This window comes from Sturnira hondurensis, unplaced genomic scaffold, assembly GCF_014824575.4.
Source record: "Sturnira hondurensis isolate 20B ecotype Veracruz unplaced genomic scaffold, ASM1482457v3 Scaffold0021143, whole genome shotgun sequence".
NCBI classification, from domain to species: domain Eukaryota; kingdom Metazoa; phylum Chordata; class Mammalia; order Chiroptera; family Phyllostomidae; genus Sturnira; species Sturnira hondurensis.
This window is the reverse complement of record NW_028093774.1, coordinates 8,143,842-8,158,290: the sequence shown is the minus strand read 5'-3', so window position 1 is coordinate 8,158,290 and position 14,449 is coordinate 8,143,842. Positions and strand designations below refer to the sequence as shown.

Here is a 14,449-nt window from a genome sequence, read left to right as displayed (position 1 = left end):
TGCTGTGTTCGGAGCCCAGTGCACTGTGCCATTGTGGTGTGGCTGCATGTACTGATGCCCTCTGACCCAGGATGACCAATGCCTGGGGACAGTCCCTAGCCTCCCCGTGGCCCTTCCTGCCACGTGAACACGAGTCCTCGTAACTGCAGGACAAAGACTGGCTTGTGTCTGTCCCCCACAACGTCTGTTTTCTATGGTGCTTGCTACTGGGAAGACCCAAGGGTTCCCCAAAAGGCAAATGCCGTTCAACCCTCTTCTTCCTCACCCCGTCCACCAGAAGGGAAGAGTGACATTGTTTTACCACCAGCAGCACCCTGAAACGGCCTGTCAATGGTCCCCACCACACATATGGCCCCCGCCCCCCCACGCTTTCTGACAGGGCCCTGCCCTCTGTTCATCACGTGTGTGCTACGTGTTGGACGCCAAACGATCCTCATGGCACCTATTTGGTGGGTCCGTTACTGACCCCACTTCACAGGCGAAAGGGCAGAGAACTGAATCCTGTCTGGGTCACACTGGGGCACGACAAGTCATGCTGCCTCATGAGCCTCTTCAGTGATTCCTTCTGTCCCTCCATTACGGCTGCGGCTGCACCGGACGCTGCATTCCTCGAAGCTGCGCATCCTCGGCCACACCTGGATGCTCCAGCTGGCTGCCCACCTGCCCGTGAGTCCCAGCCACACGGCCTGGTTACCTTCTTGCTGAGCTGCTGGTTCTCCTTCTCCAGCTCCCCGCACTTGAGGCTGCTCTCCTCCAGCGCCAGGGCCGAGTCCCGCAGCCCCTGGATGGTGCTCTGGAGGCTCTGGTTCTCCTTCTCCAGCTTCAGGATGCGGCTGGAGGCGCATTCGTTCAGCTCGAACACAAACGACTTCCTGGAGGCTGAAGCACAGCGTGGGGTCAGGACCCGGGTTCCAAGGGCCTCGGCGCCTGCTCTCTGCCCCCAGCCCCAAGCCTCAGGTCTGAGGGGCCGGGGTCGGTCTCCCCCGGGTCAGCGGGTGCCCTCCTTTTTTCATGGGGTGTATTGCTGTCAGCACCTGAGGTTCCTCAGGCAGTCACAACCCCTCTGCTGGCTCAGGTGGGGTCCGTTAGGAGAGCAGCCCAGTGCTTAAGAACAAAGCAGGTGATGGTGGAGAAGCCAGCGCAAAAGATCAAGACCGGGAAACTGCTGGGGACCACATTTTACAAGTTGCTAACCTGACCGTCAGTCCAGGACTGCAGAGACCAGCAGAGGTGAGGCAGATGGCATTTTCCGTGCCAGCTGAGAGTGGCAGAGTCTGGGTGGCTCAGGGGGGGCGGGGGGGACGGGACCATAACTGACAAAGCAGCTACAGGCTGCCCGTACCCGGTACCTGCTGCCCGTGCCCGGTACCTGCTGCCCCTGGACCAGGTCCTTCGGGCTGAGGCTTCACTTTGTAATTTCACAACCACACTGAGAAAAGAACAAGGCAGCGTATCCCAAGTGCTTTAAATATTCTAAGCGAGATGAAAACATGAGCTAAAGATAGATAGAAGGTGGCAGATTTTCTACTTTGCTCTTAAACAGCCTGAAGGCAGAGAGAGAAGGGAGCGCAGACCCGAGAAGGATGGGGGTGCCTGGCCCCACCCTGCCAGGAGCAGGTGCGGGACTTCAGGTAAGGCCGGGGCCTCCTCAGGACGAGTGTGTATGCAGGCCCTGGGGAGAGGGGTCGGGCTGTTCCCTTCCCCTGTCCCTCCACTGCCACACTCAGTCCTGGGAGCCTTACTATCCTGGTAATTTCATTGCTAACACGGCTGTGCCCCCACCTGCTTCTTACCACCCGGAGGCTAGAGTTACGTACGGGGGACGGCTTTTCCAAGAAGGCACATGTGTGTGTTCGGCAATGCTGGACGGTCACAGGGACGAGTAAATGTCTCCGCCCCTCCCTGAGTTCCCACCTTCCACCAAGGACAGCGGTGTCGACTCGGGGAGGTAGATTCTGCTCTAAAGCCCTCAGGCAACCGGCAGCACCGCTGTGGAGTGGGTGGGCTGCCCTTGGCGCCGCCTCTACCCCAGCACCGACCACGTGCAAACACACATGTTCCTAGCACATGAACACACATGAAGGACTTCAAAGCTACACGTGGCACTACCCAACTACAATGCCCCCAGTTCACAACCTGTGACCATTGGGACGGTACCTGTGCAGCACAGGCCAGAGTTTACCATTTCAACCGTTTCTGAGGGGGCGGTTCTGCGGCACTGGATACATTCCTTTGTTCTGCTACCACCACCGCGCCCCCCCAACTTTCTCACTGTCTCACACCGGAGCTCTGCGCTCATGGAAAACAATTCTGAAGCTTCTCCAAGTTCAACAATGGAACTGATTACAAACCTCGTTTCCTCTTCCGTAAAGGCCAGGCCCCCGGAGGCTGGGACGATGACAGGACCGTTTATTAGGAAAACAACAGATGGCTCTTTACTGGGTGCTACACTCACCGGCACCCCAAGAACCAGAGTCACGCTGTATCTTTTAGTAAGATAAGGGTGGCAAGAACAGCCGCCCTCCTAGGTGCCCCGAGGGCCAGGTGCACGGCTCCACTTGGCCGTCCGCTCTCACAAGACACTTGCTGCGACCCCGGGAGGCAGCTTCATGACCCCTGTGTCACAGGTAAGAAAACTGTGGTTTAAAAGAGGCCGCCTAGCAAATCAGTGGGGGAGCCAGGACTTTACACCAGGTCTTTCTGACTCAGGAAGCCACCACACCAACCCTACAGAAAGAAGCACACTCACACTTTGTTCACAAGCTGCCAGCTAAGCAGCAGGAGCGGGGAACACGAAGAATAAGTGATGGTCACTGACCTAACGGGGCTCAAGAATGAGACTTTGAGTAGTCAAGTTGGGGAGGCTTTGTAACACCACGGGCCACCCTGGTCTCTAGCAGAAATGCACTTGATCCAGCAGGTCCCAGACAGCCTGCACTGCTTCTGTGTTCCACCAGGGGGCAGTGGTCCTCCCCGAGGAACCTGAACTCCCAGAGCTGGGAATCCCCATGACCCCCACCTGGGCCCCAGCAATGCCAAACCGCAGAGAGAACTTCACACGCAGATTAGCAGTTTAATGAACCGATTTTAGGTTTGGAACTGGTGGGACCCCTTGAAGGGAAGGAATATCCAGCTGCTTCAACAGCCTTTCCATTATGCTTAGCAGTGTTTACCAGCAATGAAAAGGCAACCCCCAACCCTGCCGAACCAGCCAGGAGCCGCCCTGCACCCAGTGGGGTGCTCAGGGCACACTCACTTGCACTCTCAGGCGCATGTGGGCTATTTTTAAACACAGGAACTGGCTTATTGTTTGCCAAGCGCCGAGGCTTCCTGCTACACTGCTGACCATGCCCCACCCGCTGTCCCGGGGCCAACTCGACACTCATGGAAGGTGCTGGGCGGGGGCTCAAACACTAGAGGGAGAAAGAGAAGCCTGGGCCCCAGGAGAAGCAGCCACTCAGAGTCCCTGCCCAGGGCGACAGAGAACTGACTGCAGCTCTTTTACCCAATTATGCAAATAAGCGGAGGAAATGACGCCCAGGGGATATTTATAGTGGGGATTAGTGACCACTGGAGACCTCTCCTGCCCTCCTGAGCTTTAGCTTTCCATCATCTGGGGACAGGTCTGAGATGCCCTCTGGTGACAGTGTGCTGTAACCTGGAGGCTCCTAGGACCATCCTCGTGGGGACCGAGAAACCTGGCAGCATGTAATCTGCGTGTCCCGTCCTGACACCAAGGCCAACAGACCCTTCCTGCTCTCCTCAAGCAAACGGCAACAGACCAGTTCCCAATGGCCCCTGAAGGAGATCCTATTTATTTGGGGTGAGGATGGCCTGACTCCTGAGACTCAGAGCCAAGGGCTCAGTTTCCTGGATGTGGGAGAAGCCGCGGCCAGGCTCGTGCCCAGGCACCGGGGGCTGCCGCCTACCGTCCGACAGGTCCGCGTTCTTGGACAGCTGCTCCAGCTCCCAGCCCAGGTGGGCGGACTCATTCATGCTCTGCTTCTGTGCAATCTCGAGGACCATGTTTTCTTCCAGCAGCTCCTCGATGCGCTTCTTGTCTGTGTCCCGGTCCTAGTGCAGAAAGAGGGGAGGGGTGAGGATGTGGCCTGGGCACCCGCTGGACAACCCCTGGCCCCTGTGCATCCGCCCTCATTCCCCCAGGACGAAGGGCTTCCATGCACCTGCCCACTTCCCCAAACACAGCTGCTCAGAAGAGACTCCAACACAGGGCCCAGTGGTGAGAGTTGCAACCACTAAAAAAAACATTGACCCAGGGACTTCGGTGATGAAGAGACCTCAGGTCTCTAATTGGGTTGTATCTGAACAAAGTGATGCCCAGCACAGGGCTTTACGCATGTGACGTGAGGATGGGCAGCTTTGCAGCCCCTGAGCGGGCCCAGCACACCCACTGGGAGGCTGTAGAGACTCACAGATCACAGCTCTCCAGACACCATAAATGCTAGCAAAGGCCTTCTGTGCAACCGTCACCACGTCCCTCCATCCTTACAGGAAAGCACCCCACAGTCAGGCCCTGTCTGCTCTGTGGGTGGTAAGTGGCACCCACTGGAGGCACCGAGTTCGGCCCAGGGACCCTCTGAGGTCAGCAGGTCACCACGCCCGTGCAGCACCAAGCCAGTGGCTGAAGGTCAGTGAAAGGCATGGCACAGCCCCAAATCTGCCCCACTCTGTGTTGCCTGTGGCGACAGCAGCGTGTGATACCAGTTCCAGGTCATGAAGCTTCGACTTCAGCTGCAGATTCTCCTTCTCCAGCTCGTGCACTTTGTCGCCCCGAGCCCGGGCGGCCGTCAGCTGCTCCTCCAGCATGCACTTGGTCTCAATGAGCACGATGTTGTCTTCCCTCAACTCCTGGTCGGCAGAAACACACACGAGAGCCGTCCCATCAGGAGGCACCCGCCTGGGTCAGGACGGCGGGGCTCTCCCAGGCATGGGGACCAAAACTGCCAACCGCCCCGGACGAAACTGCCGCCCTGGCAAGGCCTGTCTCCGAGTTTTACCCTTGCCCCTTTCTCAGCCAGGCCAGATGGACTTTCTCTATGGGAAAAAAAAATGCCTCCAAACCAAGAAACTATTTAAGTTCTGGAAAGAAATACTTCCTTAGTGTCTCGTTGGTGCCAGCCACGGCGTGACAGTTTTGTTACCTTGTCTGGCTGGACAAATGTACCTGCTGACAGGTAAGGGACTCTGCTGAGCCCCGTTTCCGTCACTGGGAAGGGGCGGGGCACTGAGTCTGCCCCGGGTTTGAGGGCTGAGCCAGGCCTCTCGACCCAATGCTTGCCCCGCTGGCCCGGGTCCTGGGAAAAAACGGCCATTCGGACGAGCCTTAGTTCATGAGCTGTTCCCGTCTGAACGTCTGATACACGTGCTCTCGGACAAACCACCGTCTCGGCAGCTTCCTCCAGATGAGGAGCCTGTGACACACGACCAACCAACAGGCACTGTGGGCCCACTGTGTGTCAGGCACGTGCTGGGTGTGGAGTGTGGCGGCTGGTCCCCGGCAGGCCCCTCCTGGGCGAGGCGGCCGCTGGACTCCCATCCTGTCCCAGGTGCCCAGCGCCCCTGGGGAGGGGTTTGGCCCCTACACCTCAGCTCCGTGCCCTCCTTGCAGGACCTTCCCCTCAGCACTCAGTGTCTTGGGGGACGGAGTCTCCCCAAACGCCTTCACAGATCTGCCATGTGCTGCTCATTTCCCTTCACTGGCCAGAACCCAAGATGCCTGGCAGAGGGGAGCTCGCACACCTTATTGTCAGTGGACCAGCTCTGACAGAAGCCTGGCAGCTGTGAAGGGCCTGGTCTTTGGGACGCCGGATTCACCTGAGCGCCCTCTTCCTGCCTATCCCCTGCCCCGCACCAGGGACTTGCTCTCCATGCCTCATTCACTTTTCACAAGGGCCCCGAGGAGGCGGGGGCCGTCCCCTCCAACATGTGAGGATGGTGACTGGGGTAAATTAAGGACAAGACCAGCGAGGGGAGAAGCTGGGGGTTGGACTTGGGCTGGAGAGCTCCGGACCTGTGTTCTCTCCCCTGCCGCCCGCTACCCACCCTGAAAAGGGCTGCAGGGGTCAGAGGCCCCGACCACTGTCAATGACATGAGCTGGAGAACAGAGGCATTTCAGGCGGGGGGAAGGCCCAGCTCCCCGTCTTTGGCCACTGCCCCCCACCATTCTCCCCATGTGCTCCTGCTGGTCCACCCACCGGTACTCCCCAGAACCACCGTCATCGCAGGCCCTGACCTCCCTCAGTGCAGTTTGCCTCTTCAGCCCACAACCAACTCCTACTCCAGCTTCACAGCCCAGCTGGAGTTGCCCCTCTGAGAAGTGTGTGCAGCTCCACTCTGTCTACCCTGCTGTGGTGGGCACTAGGCTCCCAGAGTGCCCCAGGCACACTCTGGGGTAACACCGAGCTGGCCAGGACCACCCCCCTCCACCCCTGAGGCTGTGAACTCTGCAGGGCAGGACTATTTCGGATTTGTTCTCCTGGGCCTCCCGGAGGTGTCCAGTAACACTGAGTCATGCTGTGAGGGGATCACAGGTGGCAGGGGCGGCGGGCCCCCGAGGACCTGGGCACAGGCAGGGAGGAGCAAGTGTCCAGAGTGGAACAGAACATGAAGCAAAATGAGTTAAGGCCACTATTCACACGTGTCTCAATTTTCTGGATGTATCAACTTCCACCATGTAAAGGCAACACAAATTCATCTGAACTTGCTCTGCATGTCCTGGCTCCTTAGAAGTGAGAGGCCAGGCCCCTAAAGCTGGCAAAGGGCTCGGCCTGGGGGAGGGCGGGGACACCCTCCGGCTGCTGCCCGCAGCCAGCCAGCCTCCCGAGGACCTTGACCCTAACTGAACCGGGAGGCTATTTAAACGCTTGACCCAGCCCAGGGAACAGCTGAGAGGCCATGTTTAGGAAGCACAGGCCAGGCCTAATGTCTGGTCCCTAAGAGACACCCTAGTGACGGGGAGCAGATACGGGGACACAGGCTGACGGCTGCCACTCCCAGGCCTGCCCCGGGCACCACTAGCTATGGGACCAGAGGCCAGTGCAGGTCCCTCGACCGTGGCACCCCTTCCTGCTGCAGGCAGGTGTGGGGAGCTGGCGTGACAACGTGCGTGGAACGCACTTCGCTCCGTGCCCGAGGCCCAGGGAGCAGGCTGGTCACCTGCTGCCATCACGCTGGGTACCTGTGAGCCCGTCCGGTGCAGTGCTTCCACCAAACAACAGGCAGACACTTGTTGCTGGGGGTGGGGCATCCTGACCCCAACCAGCTCCAAACATGGCGGTGGGGGTCAAAGGGACAACCGGGTCCTTCTCACTGTGCCCAGGGCGACCAGAAGCCAGCTCAGCAGTGCCCTCAGAGGGAGGCTCTGGGTTGTCTGACTCAGAACAGCAGAGCCCCCGCTCACACGATGGAGGCTAACACTCCCTGCACCCCACATGCTCACCGGTCGGTGGAACTTCAGAGAAGCCTGGCCGGGAGTGAAGGCCCCTCAGCCCCCTCGCTCCGCCAGTGCCCCCAGTTCACCTCTCCCCGCACTGCCTCTGTCTCCATGACCCCACCCAATTTCTCCTTCCTCCTCAGCAAGGCCAAGGTCCTGGAGGCCAGCAGAGGTGTTTCAATGCAAGGTCCCCCTCCTCAGCACCAGTGACACTGAGCAAATTATTAACCCGCAGGTTTGACACCTGAGAACCAGAGGCAGGGTGGCCGCTAAGCTGCATTGGGCCACCCGGAGGCTCGGGTGCGATGGTGCCCCCTCCCTTAGAGCGTAGCACAGACAGCCCCCGCGTGTGGACGAGCTCCGCCACGGTTACCACCACCCGTGTCTGAGCCCTTGCCAAGCACCTGCGTGGGCCAGACCACGGGTGTGTAGGGGACCCAAGAAAACATGCTTTGGGCTTTTGGGGCCCTAGGTCTGTGACAACTGCCCAACTATGCAGGTGTAGACAGGGTGTGAGTGGGTGGGCGCAGCACCGACAGTGGGCCGGATTTCGCCCTGGACTGACCGTGCCGTTTGGCACCAAGGACTCAGGCTCAAGGTCAGGAAAACACAAGCCTGTCTTCAAGGAGCTCCCAGCGTGGGTGGGAGACAGACAGGAAGACGTGTTGTGATAACGTCACATGGTGGCCTCTGCCTGGAGGTGAGGGGTGAACAGAAGTGTGAGCCGGGAGGCTGGGGGACGCAGCCGGCACGGCTTGGCCCACCCGCCCCTCCTCTGGCCCTGTGCTGGGCACCGGGGAGCCCGACAGGGGCTCGGCTAAGCCAGAGCAGAGCTCCGAGGGTACCAGAGACAGGGAGAGCCAGCCAGGGCTGAAGGGTGGGTTTGGTCCTGAGCCATGGAGAGGTGCCTGAGGAGTTCAGAAAGGCTGCTCTGGCAGCAGGACAGACGGACACGAACAAGAGACAGAGGCAGAATGGCCAGTCCAGGGATTTGCGGGGGTCCCTCTGGAATAACGCGATGACTCCTGTGCAGGCGCCGGAGCAACAAAGGCAAATGACGATAAGCCAGTGCTATGGCCACACTCACTCTTCAGACCTGACTCTGGATGGGAACACACCGGGGGGCAGGGGGAGGGGCCCCAGGGCACGGGAGCACCTGGGACCCCAGAGGGTGCAGTGGGGAGAAGGGAAGAAAGAATCGAGGTTAACCACTCTGGATTGGGTGCTGGGTGGGCGGACGGTGACTGCGGCCTGGAGACAGCGTGGCAGGGTTGGGGGAGAGGGACTGACTACGGACTCTCTCTAGCGCTGCCTAGGGAGCTGCGTGCCGCTCAGGGCGGCAGAGACAAGGCTGCCTGGCCCCCTGCTCAGGACGTGCACAGCACCCACACACCTGCCCTTCGCTGTCGGGAGTTTCAGCCAGTGATGAAACACAGGGCAAGAGGCACCTCCCCGGCCATCTCTTTCTGCCTTTGTCCCTCACCCGACACCCTGGCAGCAGAGCGGCAGGACGGCTGTTTGCAGAGGGAAGTGAGGGCCAGCTGCTGCACCCCCACTTCCCACCGTGCCCAGGGACGCCCTGGCCTCTCTCCTCTTGTTGTTGTTTTAACCCTCACGTAAACTAGACCAGGAGCCACACCGGAGCTGCCAGAAGTTTAAAAACAAAATAAGGAAATTTGTGTTCCATATTTTTCTAAGCAAATTAGCCTTGCCCTCGCCCTGAACGCCGCCCCCCACCCCCGGGTCCTTTATCTTTCTCTCCCACGTGGCACTAACATTCTCTCCCTTTTATGTGCTGCTCCATGGTGACACGGGACAGGATCTCGGGGACAGCACCCAGGCCGTCAGTTGCTCCCCTGTACCTAGAGGGGTCTCCCCGCACGGTGGGCGCCCAGGGCCATGAACTGGCAGGAACATGGTGATCGTGCTCCCCTCTCCACTCCCCCATCACACCCACCACGGCTACCACCACAAAGGAGACAAAACCTCGTGTTCCCCGTCCTTCTCCCCTGGCTGCAAGTCTCGTCCTTGTAGAGAGCGGGCTTTTCACTGGACTTGCGTGCTGACTACCAAGTGCCTCCCGTGTGCCAGGCCCCAGGCATGCCGTCCAAGGAGCCCCTGCCCTTGCTCTTGGGGGTTTGTAGTGCACACCCCCCACACCTGGCAGGCGGGGCTGATGGCAGGGCGGTGGACAGTCTGCAGGGCTGTCATCACTGCTGCAGTCGGAGGACGTGTGCCCAAGCAGTGTCCTCCTCTGAGCCCTGGGCCCCAACGTTGTGTGACTCATCCCCCATCAGGGCCTGGACTCCACGGACCATGCCGGTTCTCTGGTATTTCATAAAGCTAATGCAAAACTTAAGCTTAGGGCATTACTAATTTCATGGTAACGTCACCATGAAAATTATTGATCCAATATGAAAAAGAGTGCTGTTACTCAGAGGCGCGAATCTTGAGAACGTGGAAAAGGGGTTCCCAGTGCAAAACCCTCCAAACGTCCAGAAGCTTCCCAAATGCCAGGAGGGAGCCTTGTTTTGCAGTAGAGTCCCACCCCCAGTGCAGGGCTTGGCACCTACCACGCAGACATTAAGTCACCCTGCCTGCATGACTGCGGGGGGGCGGGGGGGGTGCTTGGACGAGGCCAGGAATGAGCAGAGACAGAGACCGATCCCTGAGGCCCACCCCGTCCAGGGGACAGGGTCAGGGTGAGAGGTGGGGATGCACACTGTCTCCACAGAGAGCAGGAGGGGCTGCTGACACAGCAATCTGGGGAAGCCTGTGCTTGACTGTCCCTGACTCTCCCAACTGCCGCATCTCCGGTCAGCGAAGAAAAGCCCGTGTCCCAGAACCTGTCTGTGCTGGAGATTTATGCCTTTCATCGCCAGCAGGGCCAGTGGACCATTTCCAGGACAAAGCCAAGATCTGGGGCTGGCCTCCCCCTCCTCCCACCCCCACCTGCTGGGCCTGGCTGCTTTTTTGCACAGCACCCAGGAGGCTCCTCCGAAGGGGGTGGGGCCAGCCTGTCCCTAACACTCCTGGGGGAACAGACACGCCCTGAACAGGCTGGAACAACAAACAAGCCTGGACCACGACCCTCCCCACCCACCTCAGCCTGGCCCAGAGGGCCCATGTCCCCTGGGCCCGCGTGCAGCAAGCAGAACCTGTCGAGGTGTTGGGGCACAAGAGCCTGGCCCCGCACACCTGCCTGCCAGCATGCCTGCAGGGTGAGGGGCAACGTGTGCTCCCCAGACCCATGTTCAGGCCCCGCTAAAGCCCCCTGGCTGGCGATGAGGATGATTTCCTACCATCCAACAGGACCATGCGGTACTGAAACTGCCTACAAACCCCGGTGCCAGCAACAGGGACAAAGTTCCCAAACCCTTGGAACAGAGGGTCTGGAACCTGCAGCCGAAGGCAGGCATTCTGAGTGAGTGGTCTGGGCATCAGTGACCCCGCCTGGCTCTTGATCTCCGCCCCCCTCAGCCCAGACACCCTTCCCTGCATGGACCACAACCTCGGTGTCAGCAGAGCCCCCACCGCTGAGGGTTTAGGACGGACTTGCCCAAATACCAGGTATCTTACTTCCTTCCCCCAAAAAACCTCATGAAAGTGGAAGAAACAAGCCTGGCAAGATTTACCCGCAGAAATTGCAGAACGTTTTTGAAAAAAAGATTTGTGAGTAGAAGGTCACTGCTGTGGCTAAATCTTGTGGGAGAGAGAAAAACCCTGAAAGGAATGATGGCCCTTCAACCATATTCCCAACCTTACTCCTTCCCCTACATTAGGGGGGCCCCTGGGGTGGTGCAGACAGGCTCAGGAGCCCCGCGGCCCCCACCCCCCAGGACGGGACGTGCCGTGAGCCCCGCGGCTGCGCGCACCTCCATGCGGGCCTTGTAGAAGTCGGCGTCGTGCAGCTTCTCCCGGCAGCGGCCCAGCTCCAGCTCCAGCCTCTCCACGCGGTCGGCCTTCTCCCTCAGCGAGTCCAGCTCATCGCGGTAGGCACGGGCAGACCGGGCGTCGGCCGCCAGCTGGGTGTTCTGGGAGGTGGGCAAAGGCAGGGGACCTAGCTCAGGGCACCCCTGGGCTGGGGAAGAGAGGTCCCAGGCCCTGCAGCCCCAGGAGAAGGCCACCTCGTGGGGGCTCCACACGCTGACACTAAAACATGTCACCGCCCCTCCCCACAGCAGCTCTCAGGACAACTGGCTCTCGAGGGCACTGCTGTGAGCAGGAAGGAAACAAAGGCTTCTGCTGGGAGGTCCTGCGGCTGTGTTCCTGAACCCCAGGCCTGGGTCACTGGGGCGCCCCACCCCTACCCCTGCACACACAACCGAAAGGACTCCTGCTCACCTCCTGCTTGACTCTCTGCAGCTCCAGCACCAGCTGGTCCACCTCGTGCCTGGTGTCCACGAGCTGCTCTGTCTTCTCCTCCCTGGGGCCGTTCAGAGGGCGCATGGTGAGGGCTCCCCCAGAAGCATCTGGAGAGCCCACCACCTTGGGAGACTGTGGTGGGGAATGGAGAGGGGATGCGGCTTCTGGGGGTGAGGAGGGGAGTCTATGTGTCCTCTTTACATTTTCAAGGCCTGCTCTCAAACTACACCCCCTCTGAGGGTGCGGGACAGGTAAGGCGGCCCAGGAGCCGCTACGTCCTGCTCCACGGCCAGGCAGGCAGCGAGGCCCTCTGGCGAGAGGTGGTAGCGGGCAGCTCCCGAGGTGACCGGACAGGCCCATCTGATGGGGTGAGACACGTCCTCCCTCCAGCCAAGAAAACACACTGCAGCGTGTGGTCCTTTGAGCCCCACACCGAGCCCGAGGGGGAACAGCAGGCTGCTCCTGCACCGTCTGTGACGTCTGGGCTGACAGGAGCCCCGACAATCCCCGGAGCCCCTCCTGGGCAGGGCCGCATCCCACAGGGGCCAAGTGCAGAGCAGAGCCCAGACGACCCCGGGCCCCAAGGCAGAGCTGTCCTGCTGGCTGCCTGCCCCGCACGGCAGTAACCCTCGGGGACTGGGAACATGCTGGGACAGGTGGCGTGAGAGCAGGAAAAACAGAGGGTCACCGCAGGACTCACAGCTCCTGCCTGACACGGCGCAGCCTGGCCTTGGTGTCGGCCAGCTCCACGGCCAGGTGCTGTCTGTCCTCGCTGGAGAGGCTGCTGGTCGGGCTGGGCGTGGACTCGGCGCTGGGGCACTTGAGGGGGCTGGGCGGCTGCTGGGCCTGCAGGTAGTCCCGCTCCTGAGTGAGGTCCACGATCAGCTGCAGCGGGGCAGAGAGCGGGGCTCACCAGCACAGCCCTGTGCCCAGCACAGTGCCCACACTAGAACGTGGTGAGAAATGACCAAAAGACGTATAGAAAGTAGAGAACAAGATGTCAACCATGACTGAAAAACCAGGAGGGAGGCAGGAGAAAGGCGGTGTGTTATTAAAAGGCGATGATGTACTTAGCGAGACAGCAAGGAGCGTGAGAATGGAGCAGGGTCCCCAAGCTCGACTCCCAACCTCACACAGGTGTCTGGGAGGTGACTGTTCGCTGTGCAAGTATCCGTGTCCCCCTAACCCTGAAGCTGGACCAGGAGGGCTGGGGGTGTGCAGGCTTCAGGAGAACGGTCAGGAGAGCAGAGCAGAGCAGGGCGGCCCGTGACTGGGCCCCAGGCCCGAGTGCCCCGACCTGTCCCCCAGGCGGCCGGCCGCCCCAGACACACCTCCGTGCGCTCGTCTCGCTCGTCTATGAGCCTCCGGAGGTGCAACACCATGCTCCTGGACAGGGCCTCCAGCTCCTCGGGGGCCACGTCTGGGACCTCCAGCCACTGCAGGTCGAACACGTTCTCCTGGTTGTGGGTCACCTGAGGGCACACAGGGGCAGCGCTGCAGAGGCCGGGCAGGGGCAGCCGGGGGGCCCGAGAGCACCCCTCCCACAGCCGAGCCACGGGGGGGGGGCCTGGCAGCAAGCGCAGCTGAGCTCTGCACTGAGACACAAACCACTTCTGCTTTCAGCACTGGTCCAGAGAGGGCTGGCCACTTTCGACCCTGGAAAGCATCCCCACGCTGTCGTGGCTCCCGAGACAGTCCCCAGACCACACCCAGGAGGGAGGCCTCTCAGCCGGGAGGAGAGGAATGGGGCCTCGTCTCTCAGAATCTAACGTGAGCATGGCAAAATATTATTAAAACTCTCATGTCAGAACGTTGGGCGTGTAACAATCTTACGCTCTTTGGGGGAAATATTTCATAATCTAAAGTGATTTTCAGGTGAGCCAGTATCCTTCGCCACCCAGGACCCCCTGAATTCCCTTTCCTTGGGGTGGAGAGAGGGTGTGGGGTGGAGGCGCACAGCCTCTCCACTGACTCTGCCGACCTCACCTTCTCAACCTGCCTCTGTCCCCCACACCCCAACCAACCAGAGGGGGCAGATCTGCCTCAGGCTCCCACGGGTTTGGGAGGATGAGTATCAATGCCCACAGGTCTCAAAAAGGGAAAACAAACAGAAACTCACTCAGTGTGGACACCAAAAAAAAAAAAGCTCTTGAATTTTCCAGAGTAAATGGAGGTAGAGAATAACTTTAACCAACGCCCCCGCAAAGACCACCACCAACGAAAAATGGCCTTTCAGTGTTGCAAATGACACACACTGCCTCACCTCTCCCCACCACACAAACGAGATGCTGGGGTTTGGCTGGTCTCGGGGAACCAGGAGCAACCTCAGCCCCAGGTGCTGGGCACCTGACAGGCGTGGACCGGGACCTGCAGTTTGGGTGCCAGGCCTACTCCACACCAACGCTTGGGGAAGGCCTTTGGTGTCCATAAAGGGGACTCGGGGATGTGCAACCCCAGCCAGACACCAGGCACACACGCTGCTTTTAACTGAAGGTCCCTGTCGCTTCTCCCTGGTGGGACTTGGTGGGCCTGGGCACCAGAATGTGTGAGAAGCGCCCAACTCACTCTGAGGCCCGGTCCCCACTGCCAGCCACTGAATCTGATACTCACCCAGGACTCTCTGGGCTGCA

At 60.1% G+C, this 14,449-nt stretch overlaps 1 protein-coding gene across 2 annotated transcripts in view; it reads right to left on the bottom strand.

Moving 5' to 3' along the window:
• CCDC88C (coiled-coil and HOOK domain protein 88C) overlaps positions 1-14,449 on the bottom strand; it is a 109,328-nt gene that overhangs the window by 36,572 nt on the left and 58,307 nt on the right. For both annotated transcript variants that reach the window (XM_037031126.1, XM_037031127.1), the window contains 7 exons: positions 13,151-13,291; positions 12,520-12,704; positions 11,799-11,880; positions 11,330-11,488; positions 4,723-4,869; positions 3,930-4,074; positions 695-879 (listed from right to left, as the gene is read on the bottom strand). In XM_037031126.1, the coding sequence (XP_036887021.1) occupies positions 695-879; positions 3,930-4,074; positions 4,723-4,869; positions 11,330-11,488; positions 11,799-11,880; positions 12,520-12,704; positions 13,151-13,291 (1,044 nt within the window). The remainder of the gene's footprint in view (positions 1-694; positions 880-3,929; positions 4,075-4,722; positions 4,870-11,329; positions 11,489-11,798; positions 11,881-12,519; positions 12,705-13,150; positions 13,292-14,449) is intronic.